The sequence below is a fragment of the Cavia porcellus genome, unplaced genomic scaffold (assembly GCF_034190915.1).
Source record: "Cavia porcellus strain 051 isolate PalLab524CR breed Dunkin Hartley unplaced genomic scaffold, mCavPor4.1 scaffold_1, whole genome shotgun sequence".
Taxonomy (NCBI): Eukaryota; Metazoa; Chordata; class Mammalia; order Rodentia; family Caviidae; genus Cavia; species Cavia porcellus.
The window spans coordinates 111,070,482-111,084,144 of NW_026947484.1; the positions used below are offsets into that span (position 1 = coordinate 111,070,482).

General features: G+C 37.8%; 1 protein-coding gene and 1 long non-coding RNA gene across 5 annotated transcripts in view; one reads left to right on the forward strand and one right to left on the reverse strand.

The window, feature by feature from the left end:
• LOC100713243 (guanylate-binding protein 3) overlaps nt 1-13,663 on the reverse strand; it is a 29,181-nt gene that overhangs the window by 8,882 nt on the left and 6,636 nt on the right. The window contains exons 1-6 of one of the 4 annotated variants that reach the window (XM_013142941.3): nt 9,374-9,509; nt 6,753-6,948; nt 4,987-5,114; nt 1,958-2,067; nt 1,568-1,764; nt 1-112 (exon numbers count right to left, since the gene is read on the reverse strand). The exon at nt 1-112 is cut by the window's left edge and continues 134 nt beyond it. In XM_013142941.3, the coding sequence (XP_012998395.1) occupies nt 1-112; nt 1,568-1,764; nt 1,958-2,067; nt 4,987-5,114; nt 6,753-6,942 (737 nt within the window). In that variant the 5' untranslated portion in view covers nt 6,943-6,948; nt 9,374-9,509. Of the gene's footprint in view, nt 113-1,567; nt 1,765-1,957; nt 2,068-4,986; nt 5,115-6,752; nt 6,949-9,265; nt 9,510-13,663 lie in introns of those variants that run through there. The other 3 variants (XM_003478921.5, XM_063253824.1, XM_063253828.1) reach the window with 3 other exon arrangements.
• Nucleotides 9,667-12,658, forward strand: LOC134477029 (uncharacterized). Its single transcript, XR_010048920.1, has 2 exons — nt 9,667-10,749; nt 11,971-12,658. It is a non-coding gene; the product is annotated as an uncharacterized LOC134477029 (long non-coding RNA).

Sequence of the window (13,663 nt, forward strand, 5' to 3'; positions counted from 1 at the left end):
AAGAGATCTTTTTCTTTTGTAGGTCGATCAAAGACAAAACACTTTCGTTTTGGAAAGAAATTCTTGATACACTCCCTAGGCATGTTGGAATTTTGGATTTTGCGACTTCTGCCTGTAAGGTTTAAAAAAATATTAATTTTGAAAGGACAGATCTCAGGCAAGAAGCTGAAGTACTTTTATTTCCAGAGATCCCTTTATCACTACATTTCCTTCCCTGTAAAACTCTTCTAATCCAATCATGTGGTAGCTCACTGAAAATCAACCACTGCAGATCCTTTAAGGCAAGCAAAATTCATTTCTGTATTGAGGTAACAGGCAACTACAAAATTCTAACTACAAAGGTCAAATATCCATAGATAGGGCGACTCATCTTTAGCTTCCCTGGTAACTGTACAGATGTCTATGGATTAAGTACTTAACAAATGCTTACTGAATGATCAACTAATGAAACAAAAGAGTTCGAAGTCCTTTTCTGATCTTATTATAGCCTTGCCATAGATGAAATGTGTTTCTTAAAACAAAGTGATGCCAGAAAAGGTAAGATGCTTCCAGAAACAATGTCAGAAAGAGGACAGATAATACCCAAGTCAGGACAGAAATATCAGCCAAATACAGAGACAAAATTTAGCAATTTAGCACACAGTAGCAATTTATCTATTTGAAAACTTTTAAAGAATAAAGTTAATTTAAATGTAATTTGAAGACTTTACTTTCCTGTATCAGAATTTGCTACACTCTTCCTTAAGAGAATGATTGAGTCACCCAAAAGTTGTCCAATTAATGCTTTGAAAGAATGAATAAAAGAATGACTAAAATATTGACATATTAAGTGCCAAAACTTGTCCACTTTGCTAAATATAGTACATCTAATAAATCCATAGGAAAATTACTATGTGTACATCTGTCAAACGAAGAAGGTGATGTATAAGAAAGGTAAAATGAAATATTTACAAGGTTAATAGAAATATGAATTTTTCTTACTTCTTTACTGTTTAAATAGCTCTTTTCTGATGTATGTTAACTCATCAAGTTACTAGGGAAATACACTATATAAAAGAATTATCCTTTGAAAATTAGATCTTTTTTATTTCATATGATTGTGTGTTTATTCCAATTTTTTTTCTAAATGAAGAACAGGAGAAGCACTTAATAAAGAACATATTATGTAGGAACTTGTATGTTATAGTATATATTATAATCTGAATTATTTTTCATGTGTTCTTAATTGGTCTAAAATAATTTGGTTCTATATGTGCCTTGTGTTTTATTGAGCTAAAACTCTAGCACTGAGAAATTTTTCAAGTAATAATAACTCTTGAAAAACTATCACCAATCACCTTTCTTTTTCTTTTTTTTCGGTGCTGGGGATTGAATTTATGACCTTGCGCCTGTCAGGCAGGTGCTTATGCCATTGAGCTAAATTTCTGGCCCAATCACCTTTCAATAGTCACCAGTTTATCGTCAGTTTAGAGCTCAAGTTAACACCTATGTCAAAAATTGAATGATAGGGCTTACTTGATCCCACAGCTAGAATGAAGCTTCCCCAGCTAGGCCACGTCCTATGTACCTGGAATCAGCTTCAAGGCATTCTCCAGGTACTGATCTTCTGTGATGGGGTATCCATCTAACTTCAGCTCCAGGATGAAATCCCGAACAGCCCAAACAAAGTCTGGAAAGAAACTCACAAACTCATCAGAGTCATCCATTTCCTCAAAATTTGTAGTGGATTTTGCTCTGATTAACTCTGTTAGTTCAGTCACATAGCTGGGATCTTAGCTAAGGAATGAGAGGTACCATATTCATATCCTAATTTACAAGTCCCCAAAACCAATTTCTAAGCCTTCGCTACTGTCCTGGGCACCTCAAGCATAAGAACCGAGTCACTTGGACAAAGATGGTCTCATTGACTCTTCCCATAAATCAATTACACTTGTTGGCTCAGCTCCTAGAAGGATACTGCAGCTGCTCCAGGGCCTGGTGGTTGATGGTGCTCATGCTGTTATAGACAAAGGTGCTGCTCAGAAGCACGGCCAGAGCAAAGATCCAGGAGTCATTCTTAGGGTCCCTCTAGAAAGCACAGGAGAGCAAATAACTTAGGATTCTGCTCACCATTCTTTCATTCTATTATTTATGCACTATTTCAGCTGAAATAAAGCAGAATAGTAGGATAAAGAACTAAGTTTTGAATAAGATCTTAAATTTATGCTTCTTTTTCTTTGTTAACCATGGCCATTATCAGGGACTTAGTTTTCTTAAAAATGAAGGATACTGTCAATGTGCATAAAATGCTTACATAGTTCCTAAATATAGAAGGTACACAAAGATATTCAGAAGCCATTTCATTAGTTTCACTGGTTTTATCAGTGAAATTAAATCCAATGAATAACTGGGCATCTATAAAATACTAAACACTACACTGAGCTATATGAATGAAAGTTTCATCTAACATTCTGGAGGGGCAGAAAAACATGGAAACACAAATGTAACCAAAATAATAATCACTTCGGCTGGGAGTAAAATGACATACTACCATGTAGAAAAGTGGATAAATTCAGTAAATGGGAACCAGTGCTGTGCAACTTCAGAGCGATGTAACTGTGAGCCTGGGGTCTGGTGATTACAGTCTCACTACAGCTTCACCTTAGAGAATCAATACAGTATGTAATTTCAGGTTTCAAGAAATCATACATATGGAAGTCAGAGCCATTTATGGATTGCAGAGGGAGAGAACCAGGTCTCACCAGGAGGTGATCTCTGCTTGGAAACTAGGGCCATGCTCAGGCCACTGCTGGATTAGGCACAGCCAGACCCAGCCTCTCTAGTGAGTCAGCACCATTCATGGACTGCATGGAAGAGAACCAAGCCTCACCTGGGGGTGATTCTGCCTGGAAATTATATCATTTTCTTTGTTTTGCTGGGTTGGGTTTTATTTTCTTTTGCTTTGTTTCATTATGTTAACTCTGATGGCATGTGCAGCTATTTGAAAGACAGCAAGACATATTATGGTAGCCATTTTGGATTCACTATTAGCTTGCTTTGAAGTCCTTTATTGCATTCATTGTTTTGTTTTTACTGTTTCTATTCCATTCTGTTCTGTTCAATTTTTACTATGTCTGAAGGTATCTGCAGCTATTTTGAAGGTAACAAAAGGCATTATGGTACCCATTGTTGATTCTGTAAAGTTTTGGAGTCCTGAATCACGTGCACTGGTTTACTTTGATTGGTTTTATTTTTCTTCATTTTTATCCTCTTTAAGAAAAAAATAATAAAAAAAAAAACATATGTGGAGAATCAGCCTTAGCCAAGGCAGAAATATGATACAGTCATATAAATGTACTACAGTTATTCCATTTGTCTGAAATGGTATGTGAGGGTAGGTATGGGAGATTGAAAGACCAGGTAGGAAATTAGATTCATCATAAGATGTGATGGGCCATGGAAGTCAGGCAAATTGAATTAGGTTCTCTCCAAATCCCACTAAAACCCCATGTTTTAGTGTCAGTGAATAATTCTATGGACAACAGTGGTTTATGGAATTTCCCTTTTGTATATATGCACCAGCACCATATGGACCCTGTGCAAACAGAACTTGATCTGAAAAGTAGGAAATCTTTTATATTTTGAAGAAAAATACTCTTTAGGTTTTTATTTTATAGTCCCTAAAAATACTCAATTCAATAGACCTATGCCAAACAGCACATCTATTTCTACAACATTCTATAGTAAAATTTCTAAATCTTTTTTTTTCTTTTTTTATAGTAATGGAAGCCAAAGACTGTACCACTCTTTTTAAGTTAGGGTCAGAGTAATGTAAAATGAGGATAAATGATTCATTTAATACTATGAAGACCAAAATAGTTAAGATCTTATTTAATGCTTAAATACTTCAAATTCAATTTAATATTTGAAATCCTACTTGAATTTTTTTTGGATGCCTAAAATAATGCTTTTATAGAAGTCAGAATGCAGGTTTCTCTAAAATCCAGAATTGAAGCAAGGCTGAATTCTTGGCTTAATTGAGGCTTTTCTGAAGAATAAAAAGATTATGTAACTGTACTTATTTTCATGGTTTCCATTTCCATCCTCATGACAGTTACACACTTGAACTGGAGGCTATTAAGTGTTGAACTAGACCCTTCTCAGATCTCTCAAATGATGTGCTCGAGTCTTAACTTGTAGTACTTTATAAAAAGATCTTCTATGGACATAGAGTCTTTATGAGGTAGTCTGTCCAAGTGAAGTTATTAGCTGAACTCTAAGGCACATGATTAGTGTTTCAGATACAGAGTTGAATATATAGCTCAGGGAGAAAACCAACTAATGATGAAGATGGTGATCAGCCCCAAAATGACAAGTATTGCCATGGTATCACCAAAAGCTAGGATGCGGCATGGAAACAATTGTCCTTTACATTTCACAGAAGAACTAATCCTGATAATATCTTGGTCTTGGATTACCACCTTCTAGAACTATGGGACAATACATTTCTGTTACTGAGTCACTCAAGTTGTGGCACTTTGACCCATCAGCCTCAGAACGATAGTACAGTTCTACAGACTTCATAGTTTATGACTCAAACGTCATTTCCTCCAGGAAGCATTCTCTGAAGCAGGTTAGATGTCTACTTCTGTTTATCCTTCACTTCATACTGATCAGATACTTTTGTGCTGACTCCTGAATTATGAATTAGTCTTTATCTTTTATTAGAGTACTTACAGTAGACAGTAGAGTACCCTGGAACTTGGCTCCCTAATAAATATTTACTAAATTTTATGATTCACTCAAATTTAAAAAAAAATAAGACTGTCTTCTCATAACATACTAAAGTCATTGAGCTTACCAAAGAAGTAATTTCAAGGAAACAGAATTTAGACTCATTACCCACAACTGGATTTTTAGTTTGCAAAAGTAAATTGAATTATGGTGGTAAATTAAGTGCAAGTGGAGAATCAAGGAGAAGATTCTTTCGCGATTCTCTTGATTTACCTTTTCCACATCACCCAGGCCTTCAGTGTCCAGAAGAACAAGGGTGAATTTTGGCTTCTGAGGGTGAGGTACACACCACATCCAGATGCCCTTGGTTTCGGACCTCACCGTAGTTCCCAGATTGAATCCTATAAGGGAAAGGAAAGAAAGCAACTTGAATATGGTAAATTCTGAGAACAGAAAGACTGAAGGGCAGCTCTAAATGGTGCTGAGCTTGAGAAGACTTAAAATATTAAGGGATGAGGGGAAACTACATGGTCTTCATAGGCAGAAGGGATTAATAGAAACTTGGGCAGATTTTCTTGAAATAAATCAGAAGAAAATGAGATGAACTAATTTTTAAAACACTTGAATGTGAATTTAACAAACTAAATAATCGAAGTGTTGAATATTTGAAAAAGCATTCAATTTTTTCATGATGAGACTTATAGTGACATTCAAATAAAGATAGCACATCAGTAAAATAAAATAAAATAAAATAAAACCTGTGTAATTGAATTCCTGTATAGAAATGGGCAGTTTTCAATTTCTTACAATAAGCATATAAACTACACATAAAGTTTAAAAAACTATTTGATATTACATACTAAACATACAATGCCTTGAGTAGCTAACAATTCCATTTCTATCAATATTATACAAGGGATGGTATATTTACCAAATAAATGTACCAAATTAAATTTCAAAGTTACATGTAATAGTATTGTCTTAAGAGGTAAAAACACATTGTAAATAAATCAATATTCATCCAAATATGTGAATAAATAGCACTATCTTCATAAAATAAAATAAAATAAAATAATTTAATGAGTTCATGTGACAAACTGGATTATTCAAAAGTTTCTTAAGGTAAAGAAGCCAAGGACATAAGAATACATATGACACGTGTATTTATATAAACTCAAAATCACACATGATATGTAGGTTATATGAATACTGACAAATTATATATTGTTTCCATAAAATTTAAAAGTTGTTCAGATTGCTGTTTATAGAGCCATATACAGATTATAAGACTATTTTGAAAAATATTATTGACATATAATGAAAACAAAAATATTGATAAGCAATAAAAAGGGAGGAAATGGTGTGACTTGAGTGTTTATAAAGTTTTACTTCTTTACTTGCACAATGATAAAGATTCAGTTTTTAAGTTTACTGTACACTGGATTTTATAGACGCTGCTACATTTCATACATTTGCAGAGGCCCAGATAGAAGAGCCGGCAAGTTTATTAAAGTTCTGCTATGTAATGGGGGCAGGGAATGAAAAAGTCTTGTCACTGAGGTATGAGATAAACATAGATCATAACTTTTTTCCTATTTCTCCTTTCTACCCTTTCCATTTTTCTCTCTCCCTTCCCCCACATTCTTTCCGCCTTGTTTTTTCTCCTGCCTTCACTGCCTTTTACAAAATAAGACATATTTAACTACATTTTTTTGCCTCTTGGAATGACATTATAATTTTAGCCAAAGTGATGTGTGAGACAGAAAAAACAGTTACAAGAGTTGATCTATGCAGGAGAGGATGGATCATACGCAGACAGAGTAGATCATTAGATAGAATTCAGATAATGCTTTTATTACTTGTAGTAAGAGTGACTTTTGTAGATAGAGTTCAAGTTACAAATCTGATAGTAAACATTAAGAATAACTATCAAGAGTTTTTTCTTTCTTCCTTAAGACAGCCCTAGAGCAGATGTGATCAGCTGGGATTATCTATCAGTGGTTCCACAGAAGTGGGCCCTGTCCTCAGATAACACTCACCATGGTTCTGTCCTGCAAGACGGTTCATCAGGTAGGATTTTCCTGTACGATACAGTCCAACAATAGCCACTACCACCACAGGATCAGTAATTGTTTGGAGAACCTTTATTGCCTCTGGGTTCACCACCAGTTGCTCTTTATCATTTTCCACTAGACAAATGGGATCCATGATGTTGGACGCAGATACCATAATAACCTGAAAACCCAGAAAAGCTGCTCAGTAGAACACAAGATCCCAAAGTCATCTCTTTTCTTTTTGTCTTTTTCCTTTTTATTGGTACTGGGGATCGAACTCGGGACTGCCTGCCTGCAAGGCAAGTGCTTATACCGCTGAGCTAAATCCCCAGCCCCTCCAAAGTCATCTCTTAAAGGTTATTCAAGAAGTATGCATTCTGACCTTTATATTGTGGAGCATGTATATCATCTTCTTACTTTTGTACAGTGCAAGCGATTTCACAGCAAATTGTCATCCATCATACCTGGAATCCTTCACGATATCAAAGCTGACACAAGAGTATTACTTATATCCAATGACTCATTCACCCCAAAATAATATCCTAGTTAATAAGAAAATTTTAGGTAATGGTACTTTATTTAAATTATCTTTCTGGCTCTTAAAAAAAAGAAACCTATAAGTTAGAGGTTATTATTCTTTCTTTTCTGATGTAGCAAAGTCAAAGAATGTATGCTGAATGACTCAGAAGTTTTCTAAGTTGGTCAGTGGGGCAGGAATTGAATAATGTATTGGTTTTATAGTGCCTACTATAAATATTTAGCTACCACAATTGACTTTCAGTAACAGCTGTTATGTCTTTATTCTTTTTAAAATAACCAAATAAGAAAGCAAAAAACACAGATGGAGTTCCAGAACATTAATATTTTGTTTCTAACTACAGGAATATAGTGCTGTAAGAAAGGAGCAGTCAGATGGAGGTTCTAGAATTTGTAGAGTAATTGTCTCTTTAGCCCCGGAGGAGTAGTATAGAGAAAGAGGAAGCGATCAACAACATTTAGTACACAGAGTTCACCTAACAGGACCAAACTGATCTGCAGGTTTTTAAATACTGTATTTAACAAACATCCATTTAATACCTGCCCTGGTCCACACAGGTTCAGTATCCAGCAGTAAATAAAATGGATGTAAACTGCTCCTAATTGAACTCTAGTATCATGAAAAAACAATAGACAAATTGAATTAGAAAAATATGTATATGTTCATGCACATACACAAATACATAAAAAGTTAAATGCTGTGAGGAAAATAGGAAGGGAAAGCGGATAAGGAGTGCTGGAAGCTGAATTTATACACAGTAGTGAGGGAAGACCTGTCCGAGAAAGAGACTAAGGGAGTCAACATCAGCCTTCAGGTCAGATTTAGTGCTCCTGGAGTAGGCTGGATGGAGGCAGGAGCAAGCAGAGAAGGACCAAGAGGTGAAGGAAGACGTCTTCCATAGTAGTTCAGAGGGTATCTTTTAAGTGCGCAGGCAAAAAATGGCTCTAGAAATTAAATTGTTTAACAGAAAAAAAGATATTACTGTTTATTAGACTAAAAGGAATAAAAGCCTTAGAGAGAATGTTTTTGCTAGAAAAAAAACACCCCAACAGATTTCCTAATCAATTTCATGTGTACAACCTCTTGTTTTTTGTTTTTTCCTGTAGCTGTCGGGGAACTGGATTTACGAGGTAAAACATAAGCCTTTAAACACTGTAGTAGAAAAAGGACAAATTAAAGCATTCTCTCAGATTTGACGTTCAGGAAAGCGTAAGAAAAGGTCGGTGAACTTCCCCAAACTTTTGTTCTACTTTTTCTTTTTTTCTTTGCTTTATTTTCTCTGACTGTAAAGCAGGACTGAGGTTTCCCAGGCAAGAAGTTTTCAAATTCAAATTAAGTAGGTAGAATGAGATACAGTGCTACTAGGTTGTGTAGAAGATCAAAGGTTTCCAAAAGTTCCTGACAGTCCTGTGGAGAAAGTTACAAGTCTCTCCCTAAATTCTCTGCAAGTACCACAGACTATGTGGACGCAGCTTTTGGAAGCGCCACACACTGCAAACTGCCCTAGAAACCAACCCGCTTGGCTCTCCACAACCGATTTTAACCTTCTTAGAGACTACACAGGATTCTCCAGTTACTGGCAGGAGGCAGTGAAGAACCGTTTGAAGACTGGAGAAGGAAAGTGAAAGAAGTGAGCCTTTTCCTCCTTCTAGGGGTGCCTCTGCATGGTGATGAATTTTGGTACCTTGGTTCGGACAGGACTCGAGCCCATTCCACAGGTGGGTTAAGATGCGCGCCGCCGTGGTGTCCTGGGGGTTTGCGCGCAGCCCCGCGCACCCCCGCGCACCCCGCAGCCCCGCGCACCCCCACGCACCTCCGCGCACCCCGCAGCCCCGCGCACCCCGTAGGCGCCCGTCTTCTCCCCAGGCGCTTCCGCACTGACGCGGGCTGAGCCCTGCAGGGCGCCCCGCTCGGCCAGCCGCGCTCCCCGCAGCGGCGCCCTCCTCCGTTGCCCACTCACCCGCCCGTGGGAGTCTGCCCCGACGTGGAGTGCGGCGCGCTGGAGAAACCCTGCGGCCGTCAGCGCTCCCGCAGAAGCGCGGGGAAGGCGGCGGCGCAGGGCGCTCACCGGGCGGGCTCTGCGGTGTGGACGCGCACTCCGCCCGCGCGCCGCTCGCTCCTGGAACGCTCTGCTGCACTGGCTGGGTCTAGGATAAAACCAGTTATCACAGCCATCAAAGTGTGGGCCGAGACAGATGAAAACCGAAATCGAAACTCATTGTCTTGTTGCTGGATCTGCCATTGAGGCGTTTCCGAGTAATCCAGAAAGGGGAGTAGACTGCGGTGGGAGGAAAGTCCCTGTAATCTGAGGGCTGGTGTGGTGTGGTCAGAGAATGTGAGGTGAGGGACTTCTCTTAAAAATGACACATAAAGTATAAATATTATTTATATTATTGGGTAAAATGTGACGTTTCTTTGTATGTCTGCATCAGATAGGGTCTAGTGTGCCTCCACTATAAATCTGTTTAAATCTATCTCCTCATTTAATACTTCTTTATGGTGAAAACTTACAAAATCTTTTCTTCTGACTTTTTCAAATGTGCAATACACTGTTGTTTCCTATAGTGTGAGTACTGTGTATTACAAAATTACTAGTGATCTGGGGCCTAGATTGAAAAGGCCTTCTACGACCTTGCTTTCAGGTACATTGTTTAATTTCAGAGCTTAACAATCTTTTTTTTTTTTTTTTTTTTTTTTTTGGTACTGAGAATCAAACTCAGGACCTCGTGTTTTCCAGGCAGGAACTGTGCCTCTGAGCTACATCTCCAGCCCAGCAGTAACTTTTATTAAGAATAACTAGTAATATATATTAATAACATTGTAATAAAACCGCTTAATCTTCATAGGTTTTTTATTAGCAATAGTTTTTGCAGTGACAAATAACTGACATAATTATTAACTTGCATTAGTACGCACTTATAATGTTAACTAATAAAAATGTTGTTTTTTTTTAATTTTTGTAACTAATTACCAGAGACTCAGTGCCTCAAAACAGCAGAAACATTATTGTTTTACAATTCTGGGAATCAGAAATCTGTGAGGCCAAAATCATGGTATGAACAGGGTTATCATCAGAGGCTCAGTGGTCAGAGTCTATTTTGTCACTCTTCTTTACATTTAAAATTTAAAAGCACAGAATCAAGAAGATCAGAAAACAGTTTAAGACTTGGTAGCTTCAAAAAACTATCACGTTTACATTGTTATTATTCTTTGCTTAATGGCACACCTCTGTCCTGTGACAGAATTTTCCCCAGATGAGGAGGAGCCAGAGACCTTTTGGGAGGGGATGTTTGTGGTTCCACAGTGAAAGCAAGTTGCTCTTCCTGTGATTTCTGAAGAAGGAAAAAGCCCTTATGTTTGGTGGAGAATGTACAAATGTATCGGGATACAGATCCACTTCTTGTAATATAGTGCATTCTAACAATTCCAAAGAAAGGAAACTGGGTAAGTGCATTAATTATGCTGAGTCTCGGGGTTTATAAACCAGGTATAACATGGTTGGCAGTAATACAACTAGTTCTTCTTTCTACTCCTTAGACCTTAACGTTATTTTATTTTCTCCTTCATGTTTGGTACAAATTACAGAGGTATTAGAATGCTCAATGTGCTTAAACTTTATGAAGTTTACATCAAATTCAGAAATATATTGGACGCACACTAGATCCTATCTGATGTGAAAAGTTCAGGTTTCTAGCCTCTGAGGAATAGAAAAAGTGCAGTTGCTAACATTAACCTACTTTTCTTCTGTAAATAACTAAATCATATTTGGAGTAGAATTTCTATAATGATAACCTAACTGGAAAATTTCTTACATGAGAAAACTGTCATGAGGGAGATGCCATAGAGCTTTATGTAATGGGCGTATGATTTTTAAACATGTATTATTGTAGTTGAACAATACAAATGAACAGAAAACAAAAAGGTCTTCAAAAAGTGTGTTTTAATTCTAGTCTCAAAGAAAACTATCTGGTAGACTTAACTAGTGGGGAAAATAAAACCAAAATAGTAGATTTGTAGTTTTCAAAACTTTGTAGAGTTAAAAATGTTTACTTACACATACTTATATAATATGTAATCTTTAAAAATTCAACATGCTTTCACATATGACTACAAAGTATTTATATAATTTAATTTTTATACTAAAGCAAGCATAAAATTAAATGATCCCTATCAGATTATTGGCACATTTTACAGTAGTCTTTATACCACCTATTTACCATCTCTAAAGAATTCTAAACATAGAACACATGGTTATTAAGTTTAATATAAGTTCTTATTACAAAATGTCCTATTTAAATTTTACCTTTAATAAGGGTGTTATGGGTGATACACTGTGTGAATTTGAGAAGTTTAAAGTTTATGGGACTCCGCAGAGAGCCCGGATCCTTGCTTGTAAATATCCTCAGTTTGTGCAATAAGAGGGCACAGAGGAGGTATGAATGCTATGCAGACCCTGGTGTGGGAGGTAGCCTGCTTACAATATAAGAGAGGAGAAGAGGCTTGCTCTTTCTCCCGTTTTGTTCTAGTTGCTTTTTGCTCTGGCTGCTGCCTTGAAGTGTTGCCTTGTTGCTATGTTGCCCTGCCTTGGATCCAGCTGATGATGGGCTGAAACCTCCACAAACTGTAAACTAAACAAATCTTTCCTTCCTTCATTTTGGATGTCAGGTATTTTGTCTCAGCAAGGAGAGAAGAGTAACCAACACAAACAGTGAATGAAAAGAAAAAGACTCTTTCATCCCCTATATCCTATGATGTAATTTCCATGGTGATATTTCCTCTCATCTGTAAAAAGAACTCCATTTCATCATAACATTATTTGCTTTCTGCTTGAACTTTCTCTATGCAGATGGTACAGTGTTCTGCTGAGGAGTCAGACCACTGCCCATATAAGAGTGTGGACTGTTTCCATTTTAACACCAACACCTCTCTCTGATGATTTCTGCCACATGCCTATCATCAGGAGATAATGTGCAGCTGACCCTAAGATCTTGATCTAGGTCCATTTGACCCAGCCTGTGGGGTCTGTGACCTCCACTTAAAAAGAAAAGTTAGACAGTAGACATTGTGATTAGTTAACTGTCAGCTGTCCCAAGTTCTATAATTTCTTGTTCCTTTGTGTCTGCAGTGAAAAGGAAAAAAAAGGAACTGTGATTTTCACTACTTTATTGTAAGCTGTATTGATGGTGGCAGTGGCGGTGTCTGGAATGAATCATGTTCTGGAGATGTTCAAGCTCTATTTGCTGTCTTCTGAGTTCAGCAATTGCCTTTGCCTTTTAGCCTCTTCCTAAGAAGCAGGAAAGAGAAATTGTAAAGCTTAGCAAAAATAAAGTTTAGCTTCTTTCTTTTGCCTAAATCCATGACTGGTCCTCACTTGTTTTAAACTACTTTAGCAATAGTGTAGAAGCAAAACTGATTTTGATAAAGGAACAAGGTCCAAGGAAGTCAGAAGGCAGTGAACAGCTTTACTTTATATCAGTGGTTTTGCCTTGAATAACTTTCATCAAAAGCCAGGTAGTGAGTGTCTGTGAGCCAGCATTTTTATATGAGGCATAAGTAAGGGTGACAAAGAATGGACAGGACAGCCTGGAAGTTCTGATTAACTAGCAGGGTGAGCTCATTGGTTATAGGGCTAGAGTAATGACCACCATTATAAGACTAGATTAATGACTGCAGAGCTGGGTACAATTAAGTATCCTGTATGTACAGCTAAGTGTCTTGTGGTTACAGGGGTCAAGAAAGTAATTACAGGCGCTCTGGAGGAGGGAGCTAGGGAGTAGGGGGCCTGCTCTGGCCTTGCCAGAGACCTTCTCTTGGCCTGGAAAGCACCTCTGCCTCTGCTGCCATCTGGAGGAAGGAGCTGCGCTGCAGAGGAGGTTTGAGACCTGCCTAGGCCACGCAGGTGACCTTCTTTCAGACAAGGGAGATTTGCCACCTGAGGAGGTGGATGTCTGCACACAACATCCAATCCCTGGGAGAGTCTGAGATCCTTGCTCTGGGTGGTTGGAGACCAATCCAGCTTGTGGCCACACTGTATTGAGCTTAGTGGGATTTGGGCCTGCCTGGACCATGCCTGGTGACCTTTTAATCTGGTGGCCTTGCTGCCCAAGGAGGGAGCTATGCTACCAGAGGAGTACAGGAACCCAACACATAGGAGACAATTTCCAACATGCCCAGGGGAAGCTTTGGAACATCACTTGAAACATGGAAATATACTAAAATGACAAAACGAAAGACCAAAATGCAATCTAAAGCATCCAGCCTATCCCAAGAAAGCCTAGGAGCCATGTACACAGAAGAAAATATATGCCATTCACCTGAAATATCTGAAATAATAGTAACTGAAATAAAGAAGCAACTA